The sequence below is a fragment of the Trichosurus vulpecula genome, chromosome 6, assembly GCF_011100635.1.
Source record: "Trichosurus vulpecula isolate mTriVul1 chromosome 6, mTriVul1.pri, whole genome shotgun sequence".
Taxonomy (NCBI): Eukaryota; Metazoa; Chordata; class Mammalia; order Diprotodontia; family Phalangeridae; genus Trichosurus; species Trichosurus vulpecula.
In genome coordinates, this window is record NC_050578.1 from 281,764,150 (window position 1) to 281,790,330 (window position 26,181).

At 44.4% G+C, this 26,181-nt stretch overlaps 1 protein-coding gene across 1 annotated transcript in view; it reads right to left on the minus strand.

The window, feature by feature from the left end:
- Positions 1-25,980, minus strand: part of SLC22A18 (solute carrier family 22 member 18) — a gene marked incomplete at its 5' end in the record, with an annotated part of 79,844 nt that extends 53,864 nt beyond the window's left edge. The window contains 3 exon segments of the mRNA XM_036764641.1: positions 9,826-9,958; positions 24,551-24,696; positions 25,883-25,980. Coding sequence (XP_036620536.1) covers positions 9,826-9,958; positions 24,551-24,696; positions 25,883-25,980 — 377 coding nt within the window.
- Between the last annotated feature and the right edge of the window lie 201 nt (positions 25,981-26,181).

A 26,181-nucleotide genomic window follows, 5' to 3' on the forward strand; every position in this document is an offset into this window, starting at 1 on the left:
TGAACCCAAGCCCCTGATCACAAACCCAGCCCTTCTCCTTGGCCAGCCTCTGCAGGCTGCTCTGGCCTCCAGGGAGGGCCCCCCAGGCTGCTCTGACCCCCAGGGTGGGGCCCATGGGCTCACTCACCAGCCTTCTCTCACCCAGCCTGTCAATAGCCTTGCTCTAATCCAGTCTAACCCAAGACAAATCTCTACTTCCAACCTGGGGTGGATGAGACCCTCTGCTCCCTTCTGGGGATACAGCCTTTGTTAAGCATGAGCTTTGGAGAGGTTCCAGTAGCATTTCCACCCAGCGGGAAGCTGGTGGGGAGCGGGGTCCTGAGCCTACCTGGGCAGGGCCTGGGGCAGGAGGCGAGGGTCCTGGCTACTGCCTGTCTCTCCCTCCCAAGAAGGGGCTCCCAGGCCACAGAGGCCGGCTCAGAGTGGGGAGCCCTGGCCAGCTCATCCCAAGGGGCCCCCAACAGATCACATCATTAACCTAGAAACCAACACCCACCAGGCCCTTGCACATCAGGCCTGGGCAAGCTCACTTCAAAGTTCCTATGAGCTGTTTCTCTTAGTTCAGTCACACAATAAACACAATTCCCAGGGGCACCTTGGACCCCTCCCAGATGGGGGTGTAGCCCTCTTAGCCCTTTGGGCAACCGTTTTTTGACTACAGGGCAGAGACTGTCCCCAAGCACGTGGCCCAGGATCCTGGGTGGGAAGATGCGGCTCAGAGCTTAGGAGAAGGCCTAGGTCAATGCCCCTTGGCTCCTCGAATTCTGGGGCTACTCACAAAAGTCCCCGTGGGAGGAAGCTGGGGGAACCAGAAAGGTACCTTCCCAGGCCCCCCACCCCACCCCCCAAATCAAGAGGAAATGGCGTGCCTCCTCCACACTGGGCTGGAACAGGGGGTCAAGGGAGCACTCAGCTCAGCTGGGAAAAATGCCGAGTGGGCAGGAGAATGCCTTCCCTCTGACATCAGTCTCTCTGGCCTGATGGAGCAGGGTGGGGGCAGGGGCAAAGAGAAGCAGCTAGGCTGAGCCTGTGAGAGAAGCCAAAGTCCCGTCTGCCCAGGCCAGAGAAGAGCCTGCAGCGAAGCTCAGGGCCTGGCATCAGGGGCCAGTGCCGCCCTGCAAGGCCTGGGGCTGGGGAGGCAGACTTAGGCCAGGCTAGCCATGAACCAGACCTGGAGGCAGACCCGGAAAGGGGGAAGGAAGGGAGGCAGAGAACCTGGGCTGGAATCTCAAGTTCAATGTTTGACACAGAGTAGGTGCTTTAGACACACAGAGAATTAAACAGAAATCCCAGCTCTGGCCCTGACTTCCTTGGAGACCTTGGTCAAGTCATCCACCAGGCCAGGCCTCAGTTTCTTCCTCCAGACAAGAAGGGCTTGGCTCTTTCTAGCTCTAAGGTCTGCCCACCCTCCTATGACCCTTTGACCTCTGAGATGACCTAATCCAAGTCCCTCATCAAGAAGGGGAGGAAATACATCCTTGTTGCTTCATTGATGAAGGGAGACCAGGTGCTTCTGCCTGGGCCGGGGGCTGAGGAGATAAAGCCTCCAAGGGGGTCTGGGGCCTGGGGGCTGACATGGCATCTCAGAACATCCAAGCCCAAAAGGCCCTCAGAGGCTGCCAGTCCAACGAGACTACCCTGGACAGCCCCCCCAAGAAGATCCAGCCTCTGTTGGAAGATCTTCAGTGATGGGGGGCTCACTGCTTCTTGGGGTGATCCTCCCCCTTTCTGAGCATTAGAAAGTACATTTTTCCTGAGCTGAAATCTTCCTCCTTGTGAGAAAACTGGAAAGAATAGAGGCCGTGGCCTATCAGAACTGAAGGAGCCCTAGGGTTGTTGGTACCATCCTCTCATTTTATGAATGGGGAAACTGAGGCCCAAAGGAGGAGAGACTTGTTTGAGGCCCCACAGGATGGTGGCATCAGAGCCAAGACCCGAGTCCCCTGAGGCTTTCTATTGCCCACCCTGGAGTTAGATCAAGGCCCAAAGTCTATCCAACCAGCAGTGCAGAGAGCTTCACTCTCCCAGGTTTGGACTTGCCTCCTCCTCCCCCTTCACCCCTCTCCCCGCCCCAAATCCCAACAACAAAGAGTGCTATCGATTCTAAGCCTGCGCCCGCTGCCTGCCAGGAGAGAGGCCGGGAAGGGGAGAGGTCATGCCGGCACTCTGGGTTATGAATAGCCCTGAGCCTGAGATCAAGGATGGAGGCTCTGACAATTTACAGGCCAGTGCTGGCCTCTAGTGGCAAGAGGACTGTGGTTTTCCTGGGAACCAACTGTCTCTGATCCATCTATCCCTGATCACTCCTCCATCCACCCACCGAGCTATTGCTCACCTGGCCATCCATCCAATCTGGAGAGCAATTTGGAGCTCTGCCCAAAAGGATGTAAAACTATGCGAACCATTTGACCCAGCAATACCACGGCTAGGTCTGTATCCCAAAGACACTTAAATAAGGGAGAGAAGGCCCATTTGTACAAAAATAGTTATGGCAGCTCTTTTTGTGCTGGGAAAGAATTGGAAATTGAGGGAATGGCTGGACAGGTTGTGGTGTATGATTGTAATGGAATATTATTGTGCTATAAGAAACGATGAGTGGGATGATTTCAGAAAGACCTGGAAAGACTTACACTAACTGATGCGAAGCGAAGTGAGGAGAACCAGGAGAACACTGTGCATAGTAACAGTCACATTGTATGATGATCAACTGGAAGTAACAGCTATTCTCAGCAATACGATCTGAGACAATTATATCCATCATTCATCTATCCACCCATCCTTTATCTATCCATTCATCTCTTATCTATCTGTTATCTATCTACCTATCTATCTATCTATCCATCCTTTATCTATCCATTCATCTCTTATCTGTTATCTATCTATCTATCATCTATCTATCCATCTTTTATCTATCCATTCATCTCTTATCTATCTGTTATCTATCTACCTATCTATCCATCCTTTATCTATCCATTCATCTCTTATCTATCTGTTATCTATCTACCTATCTATCTATCCATCCTTTATCTATCCATTCATCTATCTATCTGTTATCTACCTACCTACCTATCTATCTATCTATCTATCTATCTATCCATCCTTTATCTATCCATTCATCTCTTATCTGTTATCTATCTATCTATCTATCTATCTATCTATCTATCTATCTATCTATCTATCTATCATCTATCTATCCATCTTTTATCTATCCATTCTTCTCTTATCTATCTGTTATCTATCTACCTATCTATCCATCCTTTATCTATCCATTCATCTCTTATCTATCTGTTATCTATCTACCTATCTATCTATCTATCCATCCTTTATCTATCCATTCATCTCTTATCTATCTGTTATCTATCTACCTATCTATCTATCCACCCATCCTTTATCTATCCATTCATCTCTTATCTATCTGTTATCTATCTGCCTATCTATCTATCCATCCTTTATCTATCCATTCATCTCTTATCTGTTATCTATCTATCTATCTATCTATCTATCTATCTATCTATCTATCATCTATCTATCCATCTTTTATCTATCCATTCATCTCTTATCTATCTGTTATCTATCTACCTATCTATCCATCCTTTATCTATCCATTCATCTCTTATCTATCTGTTATCTATCTACCTATCTATCTATCCATCCTTTATCTATCCATTCATCTATCTATCTGTTATCTATCTATCTATCTATCTATCTATCTATCTATCTATCTATCCATCTTTTATCTATACATTCATCTCTTATCTATCTGTTATCTATCTACCTATCTATCTATCCATCCTTTATCTATCCATCCATCTCTTATCTGTTATCTATCTACCTATCTATCTATCTATCCATCCTTTATCTATCCATTCATCTCTTATCTGTTATCTATCTATCTATCTATCTATCATCTATCTATCCATCTTTTATCTATACATTCATCTCTTATCTATCTGTTATCTATCTATCTATCTATCTATCTATCCATCCTTTATCTATCCATTCATCTCTTATCTGTTATCTATCTACCTATCTATCTATCTATCCATCCTTTATCTATCCATTCATCTCTTATCTGTTATCTATCTATCTATCTATCTATCTATCATCTATCTATCCATCTTTTATCTATCCATTCTTCTCTTATCTATCTGTTATCTATCTACCTATCTATACATCCTTTATCTATCCATTCATCTCTTATCTATCTGTTATCTATCTACCTATCTATCTATCCACCCATCCTTTATCTATCCATTCATCTCTTATCTATCTGTTATCTATCTACCTATCTATCTATCCATCCTTTATCTATCCATTCATCTCTTATCTGTTATCTATCTATCTATCTATCTATCTATCTATCTATCTATCTATCTATCTATCATCTATCTATCCATCTTTTATCTATCCATTCATCTCTTATCTATCTGTTATCTATCTACCTATCTATCCATCCTTTATCTATCCATTCATCTCTTATCTATCTGTTATCTATCTACCTATCTATCTATCCATCCTTTATCTATCCATTCATCTATCTATCTGTTATCTATCTATCTATCTATCTATCTATCTATCTATCTATCTATCCATCTTTTATCTATACATTCATCTCTTATCTATCTGTTATCTATCATCTATCTATCCATCCTTTATCTATCCATTCATCTCTTAACTATCCTTCATCTATCTATCTATCTAGCCTTTATCCATTCATCTCTTATCTAACTATCCATTCATCTCTTATCTATCCTTTATCTATCTACCCATCCTTTATCCATTCATCTCTTATCTATCCTTCATATATCTATCCACCTATCCCTTATCTATCCATTCATCTCTTATCTATCCTTTACCTATCCATCCATCTGTCATCCGTAGTTCATCTCAACATCTATTTATCCATCACCCATTGCATCTATCCACCTGTCCATTACTTGCCAATCTTTATGTCCATTTATCCATTGTTCATCCACTTATCCATGTCCATTTGTCCATCATTTGTCTGTTTATCTATCCATCCATTATCTACTTATTGTTCATAATGTTGCTGTTGTTGTTCAGTCTTTTCAGTCATGACTGACTCTTCATAACCCCCTTTGGGGTTTTCTTGGCAAAGATACTGGAGCAGCTTGCTATTTCCTTCTCCAATTTATTTTACAGATGAGGAAACTGAGGCAAACAGGGGTAAGTGACTTGCTAGTCAGAGGCCAGATTTGAACTCAGAAAGATGAGTCTTTCTGACTCTAGGTCCAGCACTCTATCCACTAGATTGTTCACCCAGCCCTTCATTTATCCATCCAATCTATTTATCCACCTATCATTTATCAATTTAGCCACCCATCAATTGAGTATCCATTATTCACCTACTTATCCATACATTTATTTCTCTTTACCTATCCATCTTTCAACCAATTCCTCTATCCACCTATCCATTATCATGTCTATCCACCCATCCTTCCAGCCCATACCAATAACAGCTCCAGCTCACCCAGCATGGAAGACTTGCAAAGCACTCTATACAGTATTTCCTTTGATTCCCTGAGTGTTACTGGGTGCAAGGCAGTGCCGGATGTGGAGGCATTGGGGAGAATGAACACAACGACTTGTCCAAACACCATTTCTACTCTAATTCTATCCAGCAAAATGGAAAAAAAAAAACCAATTGCCGCAATTATTCTGCACTGATGAGAATGAGGACAAGGAGGACAAGGTTAGCCAACGAATCCCTGTGTTACACTTACAGACCCCAAATTATTTTTGAGAAATCAACCAAAGACTTTGCCGGAACCAGACCCTGATCACACATAAAACTGTTGCCCACAATTTCCAGCTACAGCATCACTCCAGTGGAGTCTAGGAAAGGACCAAGATGTAAGAGCAGAACCCAAAGGTTCTCCATGGGCAATATCTGTATGAATCCCACCACGTGTCGACAAACAACCACTGAACAACAGCTAAATCATGAGGATTTGTTTACAGACATAGGGAGGTTGGTCACAGAGATACGGTCCAGGCTATCACCACTAGAAATTATAGAAAGGTCATATCTCTGAGGAGTCTGGACCTAGTAACCAATTAAGGTATTACAAGGAAACCATGGATATTGGCCAACAAAGCACTGCAAGGTGCAAACATTTAGCATCTACTGAATACCTAGAAAGACATGGTCAAGTGGTCAGAATTTGACATCAGATTTATCTGAGCTCTGTGGATGAGGAAGGCACAGAGGGGGAGCAACAGGGACACCAATGATGATGGCTGTGCCCTTGTTCATACCTTACAAAGCACATTTGCCCCAATAGATTTGGGAAGGGGACAGTGTGAAGATCTGCAACCCCATAGTCCAGATGAGAAAACTGAGGATCAGAGAAGGGGAATGCTTTGCCAACAGTGGCACAGTGGGTAAGTGCCCCTGCCAGCACCAGTACCCTTCCCAATAGAACCTGGGACATTCCCACTGAAGCTGACATTCCTATCATCATGTGACCATATGCAGGGACCTTGAAGTCATCCCACCAAGAGCCCTACCTTAAGCTGGGACTTCCAGAGGCTACATGAATTGCCCAAGGTCACACAGTGGCAGAGACAAGATTTGAATCTGGGTTCTTTATGTATGTGATTGAATAAGGTCTTCATCAAAAGGGTGTGAGGCAAGAAGTGCAAGCCGGCTTATCTCCATTTTACAAAGAAAGAAACCAAAGCTCATGGAAAACTCAACCACAATCTCACCGTTAGTATTCCATAGAGCTGGGACTTGGTCGGCTAGGTGGTGCTGTGAACAACTTGGGGGGAAGATCTAGTGCCATCTGGTGGACAGCCTTTGGAATGCCTCCTCAGACATTTTTGTTCACAGGAGACTCCATCTGGCTTTTGGAATCCAAAGAATATTTCTTCTCTTCTCAATCTACCCCAGGCCAGATTCTACCCCTTTTTGACTTGTGGCTGAAAAATTCAAGCCCTAATTAGGTGATTTGCCTCCTCCCCTAAGTGAGACTGGTCCTGGGTCAGCCTTCCCAGCTTAGGAGGACCGGCCAGAGCTTGAGAACCTGTCACCAAGCCTTCGAGAGGCAGGGACACTCTTCTCCCCACTCCTGGGGGAGACCCTGAAGGGGGCAAGGTCAGTGGAAATGCCACAACCACAACAACAACAAGCAATGTGCTCACAATTTACAAAGCACTTTCTTTTGTTTTTAACATTCATTTTTATAAGATTTTGAGTTCCAGATTTTTCTCCCTCCTTCCCCCACCCCACCCCAAGATGGCAGGCAATGTGATGTAGGTTATACATGGCAAAGCACTTTCACACACAGTGTTTCATCTGAGTCTCACAAAAGACTTGAGAAGTACAGATAACAACCTTGCAGGTCTTATCCCCATTTTAAATGTGAGAAGACTGAGGCATAGAGAGTGGCAGTCATTTAATTCATGGCCGCACAGCTCATGTTTCTATTACAATTTACCATTTATAAAACCCTTTCCTCAAACACCCCTCTGAGGTTTGGGATATAGCACTATCCTGATTTTACAGATGAGAAAACTGAGGCAAGGTGGGTCTTAAAGCAAGGGCTTCTTCCTTCCCCCGACCTACCTTTCTAGGTGTCTGCAGGGACACTCCTGGGGAGAGAACATTCAAGAGGGCATTGGGATTCAATTATGAAGCTGAGACAAAGACCCTCACAATCTGTCACCAGCCTAATCTTCCAGGTTCAATGCCTATTACTTTTACTCAATGTAGGCTAAGTTTTAGCCAGCCCAGTCCACTGACTGCTCCTGAACTTGGCATGCAGTCTCCTGTCTGAGCCCTTGCATGGGCTTAGCCTCCTGCTTGGAATGCCCTCCCTTCTGATCTCTCAGAGTCCCTGGCTCCTTCCCAGCTCAGCTCAGCTACTGCCTCCAATGGGGTACTTATCCTGATGCTACAGTCGCTGGCACTCTCTGCCTTCTCCTCCACTCTTCAACAGGATGCTCATTGGTGCTGGAGCTGTGTCCTCCCTGAAGATTCAGGGACCGCTCCATTTTTGCCTCCCGATCCCCAGCATGGAGCAAGCATGAGCACAGGGGCTTGCTTTTTGGTCAGGACTTGTGGTCGCCTTGGGGTAGGGAACTGTGGTGAGAACATTGCCTTTGCCAACACAAATCCTTAGAGTCTTTGTCTGTCTGTCCCCAGCACCAAGGACAGCGCCTGGCACTGAGTAAGCCTTGATCAATACCGCTGACTGATTGAGGGACAAGTGAAATCATTTGCTTACATAAGCTGCACCTGACCCCTGGTCTTTCTAGCCTAGAGGATGTCCTTAACACACGCTTGTTGGGTTGGAGGAAACCTTGAAATCACGGAAGAGGAAAACCCCATGACATTTCTGGGAGAGAAGGAAACACTTTGAGGAACGTAACTATCTGCATTGCTCGTTCTGAGGGGCTTTGGGTGACCTCCTTCTTCGGCACAAAACCATCCTCCCAGAAACACTGGGCTCTGACCAGACACTCGGCTGTGTTCAGGGGTGGGAGGCCTGGGCAGGTATGGGGAGGGGACTTGGGATTGTTCTCTCTGAAGTGGAGGAGGCCTCTGGCTTTGGGACTTCCTTTGGAGATGAGGCCCAGGTTATAACTCACTGCTATCTCATCTGGCCTGGCCTGACTCCTGACAGCTGGGGAGAGTCCTCTGACTCCCTGGCTGTCTGCAGCCCCTCTGAATCCTCCCTGCATGATGGGGATAGTGCCAGCCAGGGCACCTGGCTCTGTCCCCTGTCCTGGCCTAGGCTAGGCAGCCAGGCTGACCTGCCACCTGCCAGGTTCTTGGGCCAGCCCGGGGCTGGGCTCAGAGCGGGGTCATGTACACAGTGGATGGAAAGTCAGCCCGTTTGCTTTTCAATCTTTTCTGCAAGGGTGGCTGGCTTCTCCCTCTGCTGGGCAGAGAGTGCCACTGCAGGCTCAGCCGATTCCCTCCAACTCTCCCTCAGGCACCCATCCATCCTTCCACGAAAGCCCAGCACAGGGAAGAGCAATTCAAAACCTGAAGGGAGTCTGACTCCTGATTTTATAGATGGGTAAACTGAGGCCCAGAGAAGAGAGTGAGGTTGCCCAAGGTCACTCAGGGGGCAAGGTCTCTGACGCCAGGTCCGCCAATTAGTCCAGCTTGTCCAAAGCTTTCCAGTTTACAAAACCTCACTCTCTGGGCACGGGAAGTCTATGAGAAGGGCAGGAGCAGGGAAACTGAGGCCCAGAGAGGTAACTGAAAGGCTAGCCTGAGGCAGAGCTGGGAAGAGAAGCTGGATCTCTCAACTTCTTCCCCAGGGTCTATCCCCTTCCACAATGCCCCCCCCCACTCCCCATCCAGAAATAAGCTAAGTACCTCCCTGTGGGGCCACTGGGGGTCCACAACGCTCCTCATCAAGTCTGTCTACTAAAGTCGATGACTGTCGGTGACTGTCACACAAGGGTCTTGGGTTTGCCACGGCGTTACATCCCTCGTCTCATTCACCCTCCCTCCCCGCCCCATTGCCTGTCAGGCATTGTGGGTGTCACCCTCACTTACAGATGGGGAAACGGAGGCACAAGAAACATGACCAGCCCACTACCGTGACAGGCCTTCCCAACTCTAGGGCCAATGCCCCACCTCTGCCAAAGCCACAGTGTACACCTGCTCAGTATTCTCCTGCTGGTGCACCCAGTCGCAAACCATGTACCCGGCCACCTTTGCTCTTGGCTCCAGTCTAGCTTCATCCCCCAGGAGCCCAGCAGAGCCAACCTTCTCCCGGATTTTGCTCACTTGTCACAAGACATAGGCACAAGGTCCAAACCGGCAGGCGGCTGGTCACTTACCCAAACTTGGTGTTCAGTATCCCGCCAAACAAGGAGCCCAGGATCACTCCTATTCCAAAGCACAGGCCCAGCCTTCCCAGGGCTCCAGGGCGATCTGCTGGGGGGGTTATATCTGTGATGACCATCTGGGCCCCTGGGAGAAAGGGAGACAAAAGTAAGGACTGCGTCAAGGCCAGGACCCTGGGGCTGTCTGGGCTGCCTCTCCTCCAGGGCCACAGTCAGCCCTCCCAGACCTAGCAGCCCACACCCTCTCGGTCCCCAAGCCCAGGACATTCTTCAGCCATTGAAACTTCTCTCCAACCCTTCCACTCCTTTTCTTTCTCACAACCACCACCCAAGGACATTCTTTCCTGGCTCTGGGGATTACACTGGGATGACTTTGAGCAAATCACTTAGCCTTCCTGGGCCTCAGTTTTCATATCTGTGAAGTGGGGGGGTAGGGCTTTATGGCCTCCAAAGCCTCTTCTGGCTTTAGCCCCTCCGATCAGACCTCGCCTTTCTGTCAGCCTCTTTACCCTGCCCACCTTGTACAAACCATCACATTCATCTTTCAAATGCCCCGCTCTCACTATGTCCCTCCTGTCCCCCAGATGTCTTCAGGGGTTCCCCTTTTGATTAAAGGATACAGTTCAAATTTGGTCTGGCCTTCAAGGCCTTCCACAATCTGACTCTGACCTGCTTCTCCAGCCTTACTATCTGCTCCTTGCTAGCCCTTAGGGTCATAGGCTTGAGAGTGAGGGTGCTCTGGAAGGAGCCTGGCCCTAGAGTCAGAGAAGGCCGTGCGGGCCAACGGTCAAAGCATCAGGAATCAGGAAGGGTTCAAATCCCAATTCAGACACTGGCTAGCTGTATGATGCTGGGCAAGTCCCTTCCTTGTCCTCACTGGCAAATTGAGCAATGTGGCCTGGATGGCATCTATGTGCCTTTCCAGCCCTGCCTCTGCGCTGCCATGACCTGGCTCTGCCCCCCCACCCCGTTATGTGGGACCCCCTTCTGCATTTTAGTTTCCTTCTCAGGTACTATGTAAAGTAAGATGCCTTAATTATCAGTACATCTGAAAAAGCCAATATATTCCATCACTTAGATATTTCAAAACAGCCATGCACACAGGCATGAAATCAGGGGCTTTATGGTCAGGTAGAATATGATTTTGGAATCTTTTTCACACAGTTTGAAAAACTTCAGGATATTTTTCTCTGATTTTTGCCAGAATCAGTGTGTGTGTGTGTGTGTGTGTGTGTGTGTGTGTGTGTGTGTGTGTGTGTGTCTGTGTCTGTGTCTGTGTGTGTGTCTGTGTATATAAAAAGCTGAATATTAATTAATGCATGCTTAACTGGAAATGTCTTTGGAGTTAGCTAAATTATATTCACTTTTTAAAAATGGTGTTTGGATTTCTACTGCTTTCAGTCCTGAGTCATTTAAACTGCTTTTATTGGAGTAAATGTACTCAATGTTTCTTTCTTTGTTCTTGTTTTTTGTTCATATAGTCTCATACATGTTCTAAATTCTTTCTTATCACTTAAGCTTCGGATAGTAGTATCTAATGCTTTAGAAACGTTCACAGCTGACCTTATGTTCTCCGTCCAAACAATTGATATACACCCTCCTCCAATGGCGGCTTTGAAGTGGGTTCCTATATACTCTTGGTGTGTACAAACCCACTTTCAGAATGATTAAACAGTGGGATGTGTAAAAATGCCATGACTTTTGTCAATACGCTTTACATCACCACTAGGTCGGGACAGGAACATTTATACGCCACCAGCTCACTCAGAGCAAGCCTGGGAGTGATCTGGCCAAACAGTTTGGGGAATTCATTTGCTGTGAAATGGCCCCTCATGGGCATGAATGTAAATCTGCAGCATTTGCCCAACCAGTGGCTGCTGATGTGAGGACTGAATGTGCAGCTTTCCTGCTATAAAGGGTAACTTTCCCTGACTCTGGAGGCTTTTCTTAGGGTGTGATAGCACACACAGTGGAAAACCTGTTGTCATCTTTGTTTTTGTTGTCTTTGACTTAGAAACGGTCCACATTTTTCTAATTCTGTGATCTTAAAGGTTAGGCTCCTGTAACTGCTTAGGCCAACCCCGCTTCTTTGATGGAGGGGGAAACTGAGGCCCCCAGAGGAGAAGGGATGGTCAGGAAGCTGTGGAGTCCAGATTCCAGCAGATTCAAGCAGGTTCTTGGATTCAAAACCCAGGGTTTTTTCCCCAGAGATCCTGCATGCTGCAGTCTGTGCACACTGGCACAACAGGCTCATCCCTGGGTCCCTGACTTTGCACCCACTGTTCCCATTGCCTGGAATGCCTGCCCTTCCTCTGTGCTCATAAAACTTGCAGGCACCAGCTCTAGCTCCTTCTCCACCGCCCCCAGCTACTAGCAGGTGGGACACACAGCATCACAGTCTGTCTTTTTCTTTCTTTGTATCCCTGGTGCTCATCACAGTGCCTGGCACATAGTAGGAACTTCACGAATGCGTGTTGACTGGCTGACTGATTGTTTCAGGGGTCAGTTGAATCTTTTAGAAATATGTATTTATATTTTATTTTTTTCCAATTACATATAAAGATAATTTTTAACGTTCAATCTTAAGATTTTGAGTTTCAAATTTTCTCCTTCTTATCCTTACCTCCCTGCTCCCTGAGACAGTAAGCAATTTGAAATTGGTTATACATGTGTAGTCATGCAAAACCTATTTCCATATTAGTCATATTCTGAAAGAAGACATAGACCAAAAGAAAAAAAGGATAAAAATAAAGGAAGTGAAAACAAATTTGTTTCAATCTGCATTCAGGCCCATCAGTTCTTTCTCTGGAGGTGGATAGCATAATGAGGCCCTTTGAATCATCTTGCCTTGCTGAGAATAGCTAAATCATTCACAGCTGTTCATTGTACAAGGCCACTGCTACTATGTATGATGTTCTCCCGGTTCTGCTCACTTCACTGTGTATCAGTTCATGGAAGTCTTTCCATGTTTTCCTGAAATCAGCCTGCTCATCTTTTCTTACGGCACTATAGCATTTCATTACAATTATATACCACGACTTGTTCAGTCATTCCCCAAATGATGGGCATCCCTTCAAATTCAATGTTTTGCCACCAGAAAAAGAGCTGCAATAAATATATGCGTACAAATAGCATCCTCTCCCTTTTTAAAAAAATCTCTTTTTGATACAGACCTAGTAGTGGTATTATTGGATCAAAGGGTTCGCACAGTTTTATAGCCCCTTGAGCATAGTTCCAAATTGCTCTCCAGAAGGATTAGATCAGCCCAAACTCCACCAACAATGCATTAGTGTTACAATTTGCTCACATCTTCTCCAACATTTATCACTTTCCTTTTCTGTCATATTGCCTAATTTGATAGCTGTGAGGTGGTACCTCAGAGAGGTTTTAATTTGCATTTCTCTAATCAATAGTGATTTAGAGCATTTTCTTTCTTTTCCTTATTTTTTATTAACCAATTTAAAATTTTCAACTTAAATGCAAAATGAGAAAAGAAAAAAGTTGCCATGTACACAGTAGAACATAAAAGAGGATATAATGTAAAACAATAAATTTCCATTTCAAGAAAGCCTATGTAATAAATACTACACCTTGTTTTCAAAACTGCCCAGCTTTTCTAGAGCATTTTTTTATATGACTGTAGATAGCTTTGATTTCTTCATCTAAAAACTTCCTGTTTGTATCCTTTGACCATTTATCAACTGGGGAATGACTTGTATTCTTATAAATTTGATTCAGGTCTCTATATACTTGAGAAATGAGGCCTTTGTCAGAGATACTTGCTATAAAAAATGTTTCCCAGCTTTCTGTTTTCCTTCTATTCATGGTTGCATTGGTTTTGTTTATGCAAGCCCTTTTTAATATAATTAGAATTATCCATTTTACATTTTGTAATGCTCTGTATATCTTGTTTAGTTGTAAATTCTTCCCTTACCCATAGATGTGACAGGTAAACTATTCCTTACTCTCCTAATTTGCTTTTGGCATCACCCTTTATGTTTAGATCACGTACCCATTTTTACTGTATCTTGGTATAAGCTGTGAGACGTTGGTCTAAGCTTGGTTTCTGCCATATTGCTTTCCAGTTTTCCCAGTAGTTTCTGTTAGATAGTGAGTTCTAGTCTCAAAAGCTTGGATCTTTGGGTTTATCAAACACCAGATTACTATGGTCATTTACTACTGTGTCTTGTGTATCTAATCCATTGCGCTCATCCAGTACTATATTTCCTAGCCAGTACCAGATAGTTTTGATGATTGCCACCTTATAATACAGCTTGAGAGCTGGTACGGTTAGGCCACCTTCCTTCACATTCTTTCATTAATTCCCTTGATATTCTAGACCTTTTGTTCTTCCAGATGAATTTTATTTTCTTCTGGCTCTATAAAATAATTTTTTGCTAGTTTGATTGGTATGGCACTGAATAGGTAAATTAATTTAAGTAAGTTGTCATTTTTATTATATTAGCTCAGCCTACCCATGAACAGTTGTATTTTTCCTATTGTTCAGACCTGACTTTATTTATGTGAAAAGTATTTTCCAATTATTTTCATGTAGTTCCTGGGTTTGTCTTGGTGGATAGACTGCCAAGTATTTTGTGTTGTTTACAGTTATTTTAAATGGAATTTCTCTTTCTTTCTCTTGCTGCTGGACTTTATTGGTAATATATGAAAATGTGGATGGTTTATTTTATATCTTGCAATTTTGCTAAAGTTAATTATTTTGACTAGATTTTTAGTTGATTCTTGAGGATTCTCTAAGTATACCATCATATCATCTGCAAAGCGCGATACTTTTATTTCCTCATAGTCTATCCTAATTTCTTCAATTCTTCTCTTATTGCTATATCTAACATTTGTAGTACAATATTAAATAAAAGTGGTGATAATGGGCATCCTTGCTTCACCCTGATCTTCTTAGGAAGACTTCTAACTTAACCCCATTACAGATAATGTTTGCCGATTGTTTTAGATAGATACTGCTTATCATTTTAAGGAAAGATTCATTTATGTGCTCTCTAGCATTCTCAATAAGAATGGGTGCTGTGTTTTATCAAAAGCTTCTTCTGGATCTATTGAGATAATCATATGCTTTCTGTTGGTTTTGTTATTGATATGGCTGGTTATGCTGATAGTTTTCCTAATATCGAACCAGCCCTGAATTCTTGGTGTAAATCCCACCTTGTCACAGTGTGTGATCCTTGTGATATATTGTTATACTCTCCTTACTAGCATTTTATTTAAAAATTTTGCATCTACATTCATTCATTAAGGAACTGGATCTATAGTTTCTTTCTCAGTTTTTACTCTTTTTGACTTAGGTATCAGCACCATATTTGTGTCATAAAAGGAATTTGGTAGGACTCCTTAACCTATTTTCCCAAATAGTTTATATAGTATTGGAATTAATTGTTCTTTAAATGTTTGGTAGAATTCACTTGTAAATCCATCTGGCCCTGGGGAATTTTTCTTAGGGAGTTCATTGATGACTTGTTCAATTTCTTTTTCTAAGATGGAGTTATTTAAGTATTCTATTTCCTCTTCTATTAATTCTGGGCAATGTATATTTTTGCAAATATTCATCCATTTCACTTAGATTATCAGATCTATTGTCATGTAATTGGACAAAATAGTGCCTAGATATTGCTTTAATTTTCTCTTCATTGATGAATTCACCCTTTTCATTTTTTCCCCACATTTTTTAAATTTAATATATTTAGTTTTCAGCATTGATTTTCACAAGAGTTTGAATTACAAATTTTCTCCCCATTTCTAACCCCCCCCACTCCAAGATGGCATATATTCTGGTTGCCCTGTTCCCCAGTCAGCCCTCCCTTCTGTCACCCCACTCCCCTCCCATTCCCTTTTCTCTTTCTTTCTTGTAGGGCAGGATAAATTTCTATACCCCGTTGCCTGTGTATCTTATTTTCTAGTTGCATGCAAGAACTTTTTTTTTTTGTTTTTGAACATCTGTTTTTAAAACTTTGAGTTCCAAATTCTCTCCCCTCTTCCCTTTCCACCCACCCTCCCTAAGAAGTCAAGCAATTCAACGTAGGCCACATGCGTATCATTATGTATAACCCTTCCACAATACTCATGTTGTGAAAGACTCACTATATTTTGCTTCTTCCTAACCTATCCCCCCTTATTGAATTTTCTCCCTTGACCCTGTCCCCTTTCAAAAGTGTTTGTTTTTGATTACCTCCTCCCCCATCTGCCCTCCCTTCTATCATCCCCCCCTTTTTATATTCTTCCTCCTTCTTTCCTGTAAGGTAAGATACCCCATTGAGTGTGTATGGTATTCCCTCCTCAGGTCAAATCTGATGAGAGCAAGATTCACTCATTCCCCCTCACCTGACTTCTCTTCCCTTCCTACAGAACTGCTTTTTCTTGCCACTTTTATGCGAGATAATTTACCCCATTCTATCTCTCCCTTTCTCCCTCTCTCAATATATTCTTCTCTCATCCCTTAATTTGATTTTATTTCTTTTAGATATCTTCCCTTCATCTTCAACTCACCCTGTGCCCAATCTCTCTCTCTCTCTGTATGTATATATATATATATATATACACACACACATACATATATACGTACATACACACTCACATATACATATATATACATAAACATATACATATGCATATTCCCTTCAGCTACCCTAATACTGAGGTCTCATGAATCATACACGTCATCTTTCCATGTAGGAATGTAAACAAAACAGTTCAACTTGAGTAAGTCCCTTGCAATTTCTTTTTCTTGTTCTTTTTCTTGATTACCTTTTCATGCTTCTCTTGATTCTTGTGTTTGAAAGTCAAATTTTCTATTCAGCTCTGGTCTTTTCACTGAGAAAGCTTGAAAGTCCTCTATTTTATTAAAACTCCATATTTTGCCTTGGAGCATGATACTCAGTTTTGCTGGGTAGGTGATTCTTGGTTTTAATCTTAGCTCCATTGACCTCTGGAATATCATATTCCAATCCCTTTGATCTTTTAATGTAGAAGCTGCTAAATCTTGTATTATTCTGATTGTGTTTCCACAATACTCGAATTGTTTCTTTCTGGCTGCTTGCAGTATTTTCTCCTTGATCTGGGAGCTCTGGAATTTGGCGACAATATTCCTAGGAGATTTCTTTTTGGGATCTATTTGAGGAAGCGATTGGTGGATTCTTTCAATTTTTATTTTGCCCTGTGGCTCTAGAATATCAGGGCAGTTCTCCTTGATAATTTCTTGAAAGATGATATCTAGGTTCTTTTTTTGATCATGGCTTTCAGGTAGTCCAATAATTTTTAAATTCTCTCTCCTGGATCTATTCTCCAGGTCAGTGTTTTTTCTAGTGAGATATTTCACATTGTCTTCCATTTTTTCATTCCTTTGGTTCTGTTTTATAATATCTTGATTTCTTATAAAGTCACTAGCTTCTACTTGCTCTAATCTCATTTTTAAGGTAGTATTTTCTTCAGTGGTCTTTTGGACCTCCTTTTCCATTTGGCTAATTCTGCCTTTCAAGGCATTCTTCTCCTCATTGGCTTTTTGGAGCTCTTTTGCCATTTGAATTAGTCTATTTTTAAGGTGTTATTTCTTGAGTATTTTGGGGGGTCTCCTTTAGCCAGTCCTTGACTTGTTTTTCATGGTTTTCTCACATCCTTCTCATTTCTCTTCCCAATTTTTCCTCTACTTCTCTAACTTGCTTTTCCAAATCCTTTTTGCGCTCTTCCATGGCGTGAGACCAGTTCATGTTTTTCTTGGAGGCTTTTGATGTAGGCTCTTTGACTTTGTTAACCTCTTCTGGCTATATGTTTTGGTCTTCTTTGTCACCAAAGAAAGATTCCAAAGTCTGAGTCTGAATCTGAGTCCATTTTCACTGCCTGGCCATGTTCCCAGCCAACTACTTGACCCTTGAGTTTTTTGTGGGGGTATGACTGCTTGTAGAGTATAGAGTACTTCGTCCCAAGCTTGAGGGGCTGAGCTGTTGTTTTCAGAGCTATTTCTACACAGCAAGCTCTGCCACACCAGTGCTCCTCCTCCCCCAAGAACCGCCAACCCAGACCAGACTCAGATCTAAGCTGGCTCTGCACTTAATTCCTCCCACCAGGTGGGCCTGGGGCCGCAAGCAACTGCAGCTGTAGTTCTGTCCTCAGAGCTGTACCACCTCCGCTGCCCCCAGGGCAGTGGCCAAACCGCAAACTCCTTTCACTCTGTCCCAGCAGCTTTTCCCACTAACCTTCTCTGTTGTGTATGGTGTTTGTGGGTTAAGAAGTCTGGTAACTGCTACGGCTCACTGATTCAGGGCGCTAGGGCCTGTTCTGCCTGGCTCCCAGTCTGGTTGGTCCAGGCGCAGCTCACACTGGGCTCTGCTCCACTCCTCTCCCAGTTCCGTGTGATAGACCTTACCCCACGAACATCAAGGGTGTCCTGGGCTGGAGCCCTGCTTCCCTCTGCTATTTCATGGGTTCTGCAGTTCTAGAATTTGTTCAGAGCCATTTTTTGGAGGGACCTGGGGAGGGGCGGTCATACAAGTCCCTGCTTTCCAGCTGCCATCTTCTGTGCCTCTTTATGTGAGATAATTTACCCCATTCTACTTCCCCCTTCCCTCTCTCCCAATGCAATCCTCTTTCTCATCCCATTAAAGCCAACTTATACCTGTACCCTCTGTCTAGGTATATATACTCCTTCTAACTGCCCTAATAGTGATACAGTTCTCAAGAGTTGCAAGTATCATCTTTCCATGTAGGAATGTAAATAGTTTAAACTTATTGAATCCCTCATGTTTTCTCTTTCCTGTTTATCTTTTTATCTTTCTCTTGAGTCTAGCATTTGAAAATCAAAATTCCTACTGAGCTCTGGTCTTTTCATCAGGAATGATTAAATGTCCTCTATTTCATTGAATATTTATTTTTTTCCCCTAAAGGATTATGCTCAGTTTTTCTGGGTAAGTGATTCTTGGTTGTAATCTTAGCTCCCTTGCCTTCTGGAATATCATATTCCAAGCCCTCTGACCCTTTAATGTAGAAGCTGCTAAATCCTTTGTAATTCTGACTGTAGCCCCATGATATTTGAATTATTTCTTTCTGGCTGCTTGCAGTACATTTGACTTGACCCGGGAGTTCTGGAATTTGGTTATACTATTCCTGGGAGTTTTCATTTTGGAATCCCTTTCAGGAGGTGATTGGTGGATTCTTTCAATTTTAATTTTACCCTATGTAACTAACATATCAAGGCAGTTTTCCTTGATAATTTCTTGAAATCTGATGTCTAGGCTCTTTATTTTATCATGGTTTTCACATAGTCCAATAATTCTTATATCTTTCCCGGACCTATTTTCTAGGTCAGTTGTTTTTCCAATGAGACATTTCCCATTTTCTTCTTTCACATTTTTCTTTGATTGATTCTTGATGTCTCGTGGAGTAGTTAGCTTTCACTTGCCCAGTTTTAATTTTTAAGGAATTATTTTCTTTAGTAAGCTTTTGTGCCTCCTTTTCCATTTGGCCAATTCTGCTTTTTAAGGGGTTGTTTTCTTCAGCCAATTTTTGTACATCTTTTCCCATTTTTTGTGGTTCCTTTACCAAGCTGTCAACTCTTTTTTCATGATTCATGATACTCTAATTTCTTTTCCCAATTTTTCTTCTACCACTCTTATTTGATTTTTAAAATCTTTTTGGAGCTCTTCCAGGAGGATTCTTTGAGTTTTCGCATGTAGGCATTTTGACATTGTTTTCCTTTTCTAAGTTTATGTTTTGGTCTTCCCTGTCACCATGGTAACTTTCTATGGCCAGGTTCTTTTTTTTTTTTTTTTTTTTTTTTTTTGCTCATTCCCAGCGTATTTTGTGACTTTGAAAGTTGAGCTCTTCTCCTCGGGTAGAGAGGGTGCTGTCTCAAGTTTCTTAAACCCGAGGCCCTGGCCTGTTGCACTGGCCACTCACCTGCTGCACTGGGGCCACAGAGTCTGGCCACTGGCATGCTGTGATGGGGGCTTGAAGCCCACAGCTGGCTTGATATGCTGCTGACCTGCTGCATTGGTGCCACAAGGCCTCAGTCAGTGACTTGTGCTGGACCACAGGGTCTTGTTGCTGGCTTGCCCAGACACTGCTTGCACTAGACTGTGCTCACCTTTTACCTGAGTGAGACAGACCTTTCCTGCTGACTTTCTAAGTTGTCTTGGACTGGAAATTTTTTTCACTCCATCTTTTTGTTGGTTCTGCTGCTCCAGGATTCATTTTGAAGTGCTATTTTATGGTTGTTTGGAAGTGAATGCAGGAGAGTTCAGGCAAGTTCTTGCCTTCTTCTACCATCTTGGCTCCACACCAGGGGGTAGATTCAGTCAGTTCAATCTTGCCCAGGAGGCTAGAAACTCCTTGAGACCAGGGTTTGAGGATGTCTCTCCTCTGTCTTTATCAGGTGATAAGCTCTCTGAAGTCAGTGAGAGAGCCTGGGTCTGTATCTCCTGTCTCCCCTCGAGCTCTAGATCTCCAAGGCCAGGGCTTGGGGCCGCTTCTCCACTGTCTTCCCTAGAGTGTAAGCTCTCTGAGGTAAGGGCCTGACTCTGCTCTTCCTGTCTCCCCAGATGGAGTGCTCCCTTAGGGCAGAGTCCAGGTATGCTCCCCCTCTGTCTCCTCTGCACTGTAGCCAGGACTGAGTTGGATACAATAAATATTTGTTGACTTGTTTTCTCCCATAGGATTACAGATTTAGGGTTAAAAGTCATTCCTATCATTCCATATCTCCCTATGTTTCTCTCTTAAATCTCTTTTTGGTCTCTGCTTTAACCCTTCTACCTTCCAGTGTTCCCTCAGACCTTTACCCCTGTTTCGGCTTTATTATCCTCCCTTCTCTGTCTTGACTGTACAATTAAACAGTTCAACATTAGCATCACCTCCATTCAATTCCTCCATTTTGTCTTATCTCTGCTCACACCTCAACAAACTCCAGCATTGGGTTGCCCTGCCATCTATCTCTCCTGCTCCTATTCACATGTCACTGAACAGAGCTGGAAGAAGTTACGTATTGTGTTCACTGGGGCCACTACAAATTCACGGTATCTTATTTAAACCGGGCTCTCACCGCAGCAAAGCAATTTTTCTGCTCCTCCATAATTGATTCACTATCTTGCTCTCAACAACTGTTCCAAACCTTCTCTGCTTTCTGCAAGGCTCTCCATGCCTACCACTCACCCTCCCCCCTCTCAGGTGAGATCTTCATCTTACACTTGACTGAGAAAATAGAAAGCATTCAGCACAAGCTCCCTCTCCTTCCCTTCTTCAAAACCTTGGAATCAACCTGATTTGGTATCGCCCTTCCTTTTCTTCTCATTTATTCCACTTTCTAACGAAGAGGTGGCCTTTCTACCTGACAAAGCAAAGTTCTACACATGCACCCTTGGTCCTATTCCCCCTGACCTTCTCTAACAGATTGACTCTATTATTATCTCCACCCCCCTCCCTCCCTCTCCTTTATCTTCTCTCTCTGACTCTCTTCTCCTTTCTGTGTCTCTTTGTCCACTTCCTTGTCTCTGTCTTTCTATGTGCATTCGTGTCTCCCTCTGTCTGTGTCACTGTCTCTCTCATTTTTAACCTCTTTTAATGTATCTATTGGTTCTTTCCCTGCTGCCTACAAACACACCTCTATCTCCCCCATTCTTAAAACCCTCACTTGACCCTATGATCCCTTAAACTACTGTCAAGCACCTCTCCTTCCTTTCTCAGTCAAACTTTTAGGAAAAAAATGGCATACTCTCCTTGCCCCCATTTTGTCTCCTCTCACCCCTTGATCCTTTGTAATCTGGCCTCTGACTTTATCATTGAACTAAAACTGCCCTCTCCAAGTTGCCAAATGATCTCTTAACTGCCAGATGTGGTTGTAATTTGTTTCTTCTTGTGTGTCATAGTGGTAGTTCCTTTCATTTATGGGTTGGATCAGATGGTCCCTTTCTGTTCTTAAATTCTGTGATTCTCTAGTCTTCACCCTTCTTGATTTTTTCGATAGCATTTGTTAGACTTGTCTAAGTCTGAAAGGGATACACTGAGGGTGCTCTCCACTATTCTAGTTTTACTGTTATTTAAATGTAATGTTAATTTAGCACTTATGGTACTTTTCAGCATGATATAGTTTCCCTGTTTATCTCTTTTATTCAAGCCTATTTTTGTTGTTGTCTTGTCTGAGATTATGATTGTTTCCTTTGCTTCTTTTTTTCTTTTTAGTTTATCTGAAGCATAATAGATTTGGTGCCAGTTTCTCATTTTAATCTGTGAATCTTCAGATTTCAAATGTATTTCTTATAAACTACTACTGTTAGATTCTTCTTTCTGATCCACTCTGCCATCTCCTTTTGTTTCATGGGTGAGCTATTTCCAATGACATTCATATGATGCTAATTGTATATTTCTCTCCACCAGTTCGCTTACAGAGAAGAAAAGGGTGGTGAGAGTGGAGTATGTATTCTTTGCTTGATTCAACCTGTTGTTCCTCTTTTCCTCTCACCCCGACAACAATCACAGGTTCTTACTCTTTCCTTCTTTCATCGTATTCTTTTATTTTAACTTATTTTTTTAAAAATTAATTAGCATTTCTTTTCTCTTCCTCCCTCCTCATTTAAAAGGAAAAAAAAGAAAAATCCTTGTAATCATTAAGCAAAACAAATTCCTATATTGTCCATGTTCAAAAATATGTATCTGCAACTGTCCCGAGTCCATTCCCTCTCTCTCAGGAGGTGGGCAGCATACTTCATCATGGTCTTCTGGAATTGTGGTGTATAGTTGTATTGATCAGAGTTCTGGAGTCTTTCAAAGAGGTTTGTCTTCTCAATGTTGTTGTCATGGTATAAATTGTTCTCCTAGTCTTGCTCCCTTCACCTTGTATCTATTCAAACAAATCTTTCCCAGATTCTCTAAAACTCCTTTTAATGTTGACCTGGGCTGGAAAAATCAGCCAGTGAGGTTTCTCCTTGGATTTCTCCATCATGCTGCACCTGGTACTCTTCCTAGATTTTTGTTGTTGGGAAGACCTGAGCTGTATGGCTTCCTCCTGCTCCACAATCTTTGATTGCTTCCTCCCTTCAGGATTTGACCCTGTTGATCACCCTCTACTCCTGAATAGTGTCACAACACAACTCTCCTGTTTCTCTGCAGTCTTTTTTGCTCAGTTTTTCCCATGTCACCCAAACTCTGGGTGTCCCCCAAGCTACTCAGAGCTTTCTGTCTCTTTCCTCTCTGCATTCTCTCTCTCTCTCTCTCTCTCTCTCTCTCTCTCTCTCTCTCCCTCTCTCTCTCTCTCTCTCTCTCTCCTCTTTCTCCTCATCACTTCTCAGAGGTTCCATAATCACTTCTATGCAGATGACTTCCAAGTCAATTCCTTTGGCTCTGGGATCTGACCTGAACTTGGATGTCATGTCACAATTGTGCATGAGACATTTCCAGTTCAATGTCATGTAGTCATTGCAAACTCAACATGTCTAAAACAGAACTCACTATCCCTTTCTTCCCCATTTCCTTCTTCAAAACTTCCCTATTCCTGTTGAAGACACCACCGATCTTCACGTCATCCAGATTCACACCCTTCCTCTCATCTTCATTTCTCTTCTCTCCCCCCATATCCATCGGTTGTCAAGGCTTGTCAGTTTTACCCCCATAATATCTGCCCTCTCCTCTCCCCTCATGCTGCCGTTACCTTAGTTCAGGCCCCCATGCCTTCTAACTGGTCTCCCTGACTCCAGTCTCTCTTGTCTCCCATCCAGCCTCCACACAGGGCCCAATACAATATTCCTAAAGCACAGATGTGACCATGTAACTCCCCTGCTCAGGAAGCTCTCGTTGCTCCCTCTTGCCTTCAGGATAAAATATGAACTCCTCTGTTTGGCTCTGAAAGCCCCTGACCCTTGACCAGGCTGTCCCCCCTGTATAGAATACACATCCTCCTTACCTCCTCATCTTGGAACCCTTAGCTACCTTTAAAGCTCAGCTTGAACGCCACCTCCAGTGAGGCTTTTGAGGGTCCCCTCATCCCAGTTCCTTCCCCACCAAATACCTTTATTTTCACCTGGTATACATTCTACATTTACTTATCTAACCTGCCTTTGGCCATGCCCATAGTGCCCCCTGCCTGTTGGTCTGGCAGACTCCTCAGAATTCTGTGGGTTCACACTGGGCCCTTGGGGACACAGGCTAGTCTGAGACCTGGGGAATTCTGGGTCTTCACCACCCAGCAGGCAGGTAGCCCTGTGGGCATGGCCAGAGGCAGGTCGCACTTCTGGGCACACCCATTGTTCCTCCTGGCCAATATTGTGACCTCTTAGAAGGCAGAGACTCTTTCACCTTTGACTTTGAACCCCAACACCCGGTGCAGGGCTGACACCCAGAAGGGGCTTTGGTCAAGCGTGCTCATTGATTGGTTGACAGATTAGGCTGAAGAGTCAAATACTCTTGTTTTCTCTAGGAAGGAGCTGGAGCCCAAAGAGGGGAAATTCATTGTTTTGGGTCACTCAGGCAGTGTGTGGCAGAACGGAATATGGCTGTAGATCTCCTGAGCCTGGGGCCTGTGCTCCCTTCAGTTGGTCAGGAGAGTCGGGGTGCTGGGACAGCCCAAGGAAGGAGGCACCCCTTCCAAAGCCTCCTTCTCTGTCTCTCTCCTGCCTCCCCCTTCCCATGTCTCTCCCCCCATTCCCAAGATTTAGGGCCCTGATATTCTTTCCCTCCACACCCCACCCCCAGGACATTCGGGGAGCCCCAGTACCTGGGAGCACATGCATGAACACAGATGGGATCCGGGATGCCACGAGGAGAGGCACATTTGTGGCAAAGGAAAGAAGCAAGTAGAAACCAGAAGCAGCCAAGAAGGAGAGAGTCAAGGCTGCTCGGGCCCCCCACTGGTCAGCGAACCTGGGAGGAGACACAGAGATAAGGCTGCCCTGCTCAGGTCCGTCCAGGAGTCTCCCGGGAGACCCCTCTACCCTCACACCAACTCTCGTGAGGCTCATCTGGCTCTGTTAGGGCAAGCCCCTCGGAATGGTTTCAGACCTTCCACTTTGGGCCAGATATGACCCATGGGACCATGGACTGAGGGGACTAAGGAACCTTAGGAATAACCCAGGCCAACCCTGTCATTTGACTAAGACCTAGAACAGTAAAGTGACCTCTCCAAAGTCTGATATCTAGTGAGCATCAGAGCTGGGACGTGGGTCAGATCTAGTCCTTCTGCTGACCAAAGCTAAGCATCTGGGAGTGGGGAGGGAGGAAACTGGGTCCTGAGAAGGAAGAAGGAAGGAGAAGGGAAGAGTGGGGGAGGATATCTTGGTGGAGAGAGGGAAAGAAGGGAAAGGAAGAACTGAGGAGATAAAGGTGATGACAGGGGGAAGGTGGAGAGAGGAGGGGAAAGGGAGGAGAGGAGATGAAAGAAAGGAGGAGGAAGGAGGAAGGGGGAGAAGAGAAAGGAGGAAGGGGAGGAGAGGAGAGGAGAAGGAGAGAGGAGGAGAGAAAGGAGGAGCAGGAAGAAAAGGGAAGGGAGGAGAGAGTAGAAGGAAGGGGAGGTGAAGAGAGAGAGGAGAAGGATAGGGGAGGAGACAAAGGAGGAGCAGGAAGAAAAGGGGAGGGAGGAGAGAGGAGAAGGGAGGGGAGGAGAGGAGAGGAAAGAAAGGAGGAGGAAGGAAGAAAGGGGAGGAATGTCCTGACTAGTTCTGTTGGCTGACTTCTTTCCATTTGCCTTAGTCGGCTTGTGGCATAACCCTCCCCTCATCCTCAAACCTTCAGGGCAGAGAAGAAGGTCTGGCTTAGCACACTGGAAGGTGGAGCAGGGAGACCTCTCAGAGCTAATTGAGTCCAGTCCCACCCTTTTAGAGGCAGCAGAAATGTGGCCCAGAGAAGGGAGGTCACTTGCCCAGCTCACCCATCAAATGCACCTCAGCACTGAGATTAAGAGCCTCGGTCTGTTGAGGCTTAGTTCAGAGACGACCCTCCCCCCCGGTTCTCCAGTCCTTCCCTCTGTCATCTCTCTTTCTGGGGGAGGCAAGCAATGGAGGGGGGCTCTGAAGGCTTGGCTCCCCTCTCTCAGGAGGGAGAGTTACCTTACCTGCCAAAAATAGGGCCTCCCAGGAGCTGGAGAACCCCGAAGAGGGTCTGAATGTATCCAAAGCCCACGGAGTCCAGGCCGAGATCCTTCGCCAGATACTGAAACCCAGAAAACACACAATCTCTTATTGTTTGTAGGGAATTGGGGTCATAGAAGGCTTCTCCACCCCTTCTTTTATCGAGCTGCCCTATGACCTCTGAGAAAGGCTGGGCAGGAACCATTCATCCTCTTGGATAGGTAAGGAAACAGAGGCACAGAGATGAGGAGGGACCCCAGGGAGAGAGAGACAGAGACAGAGA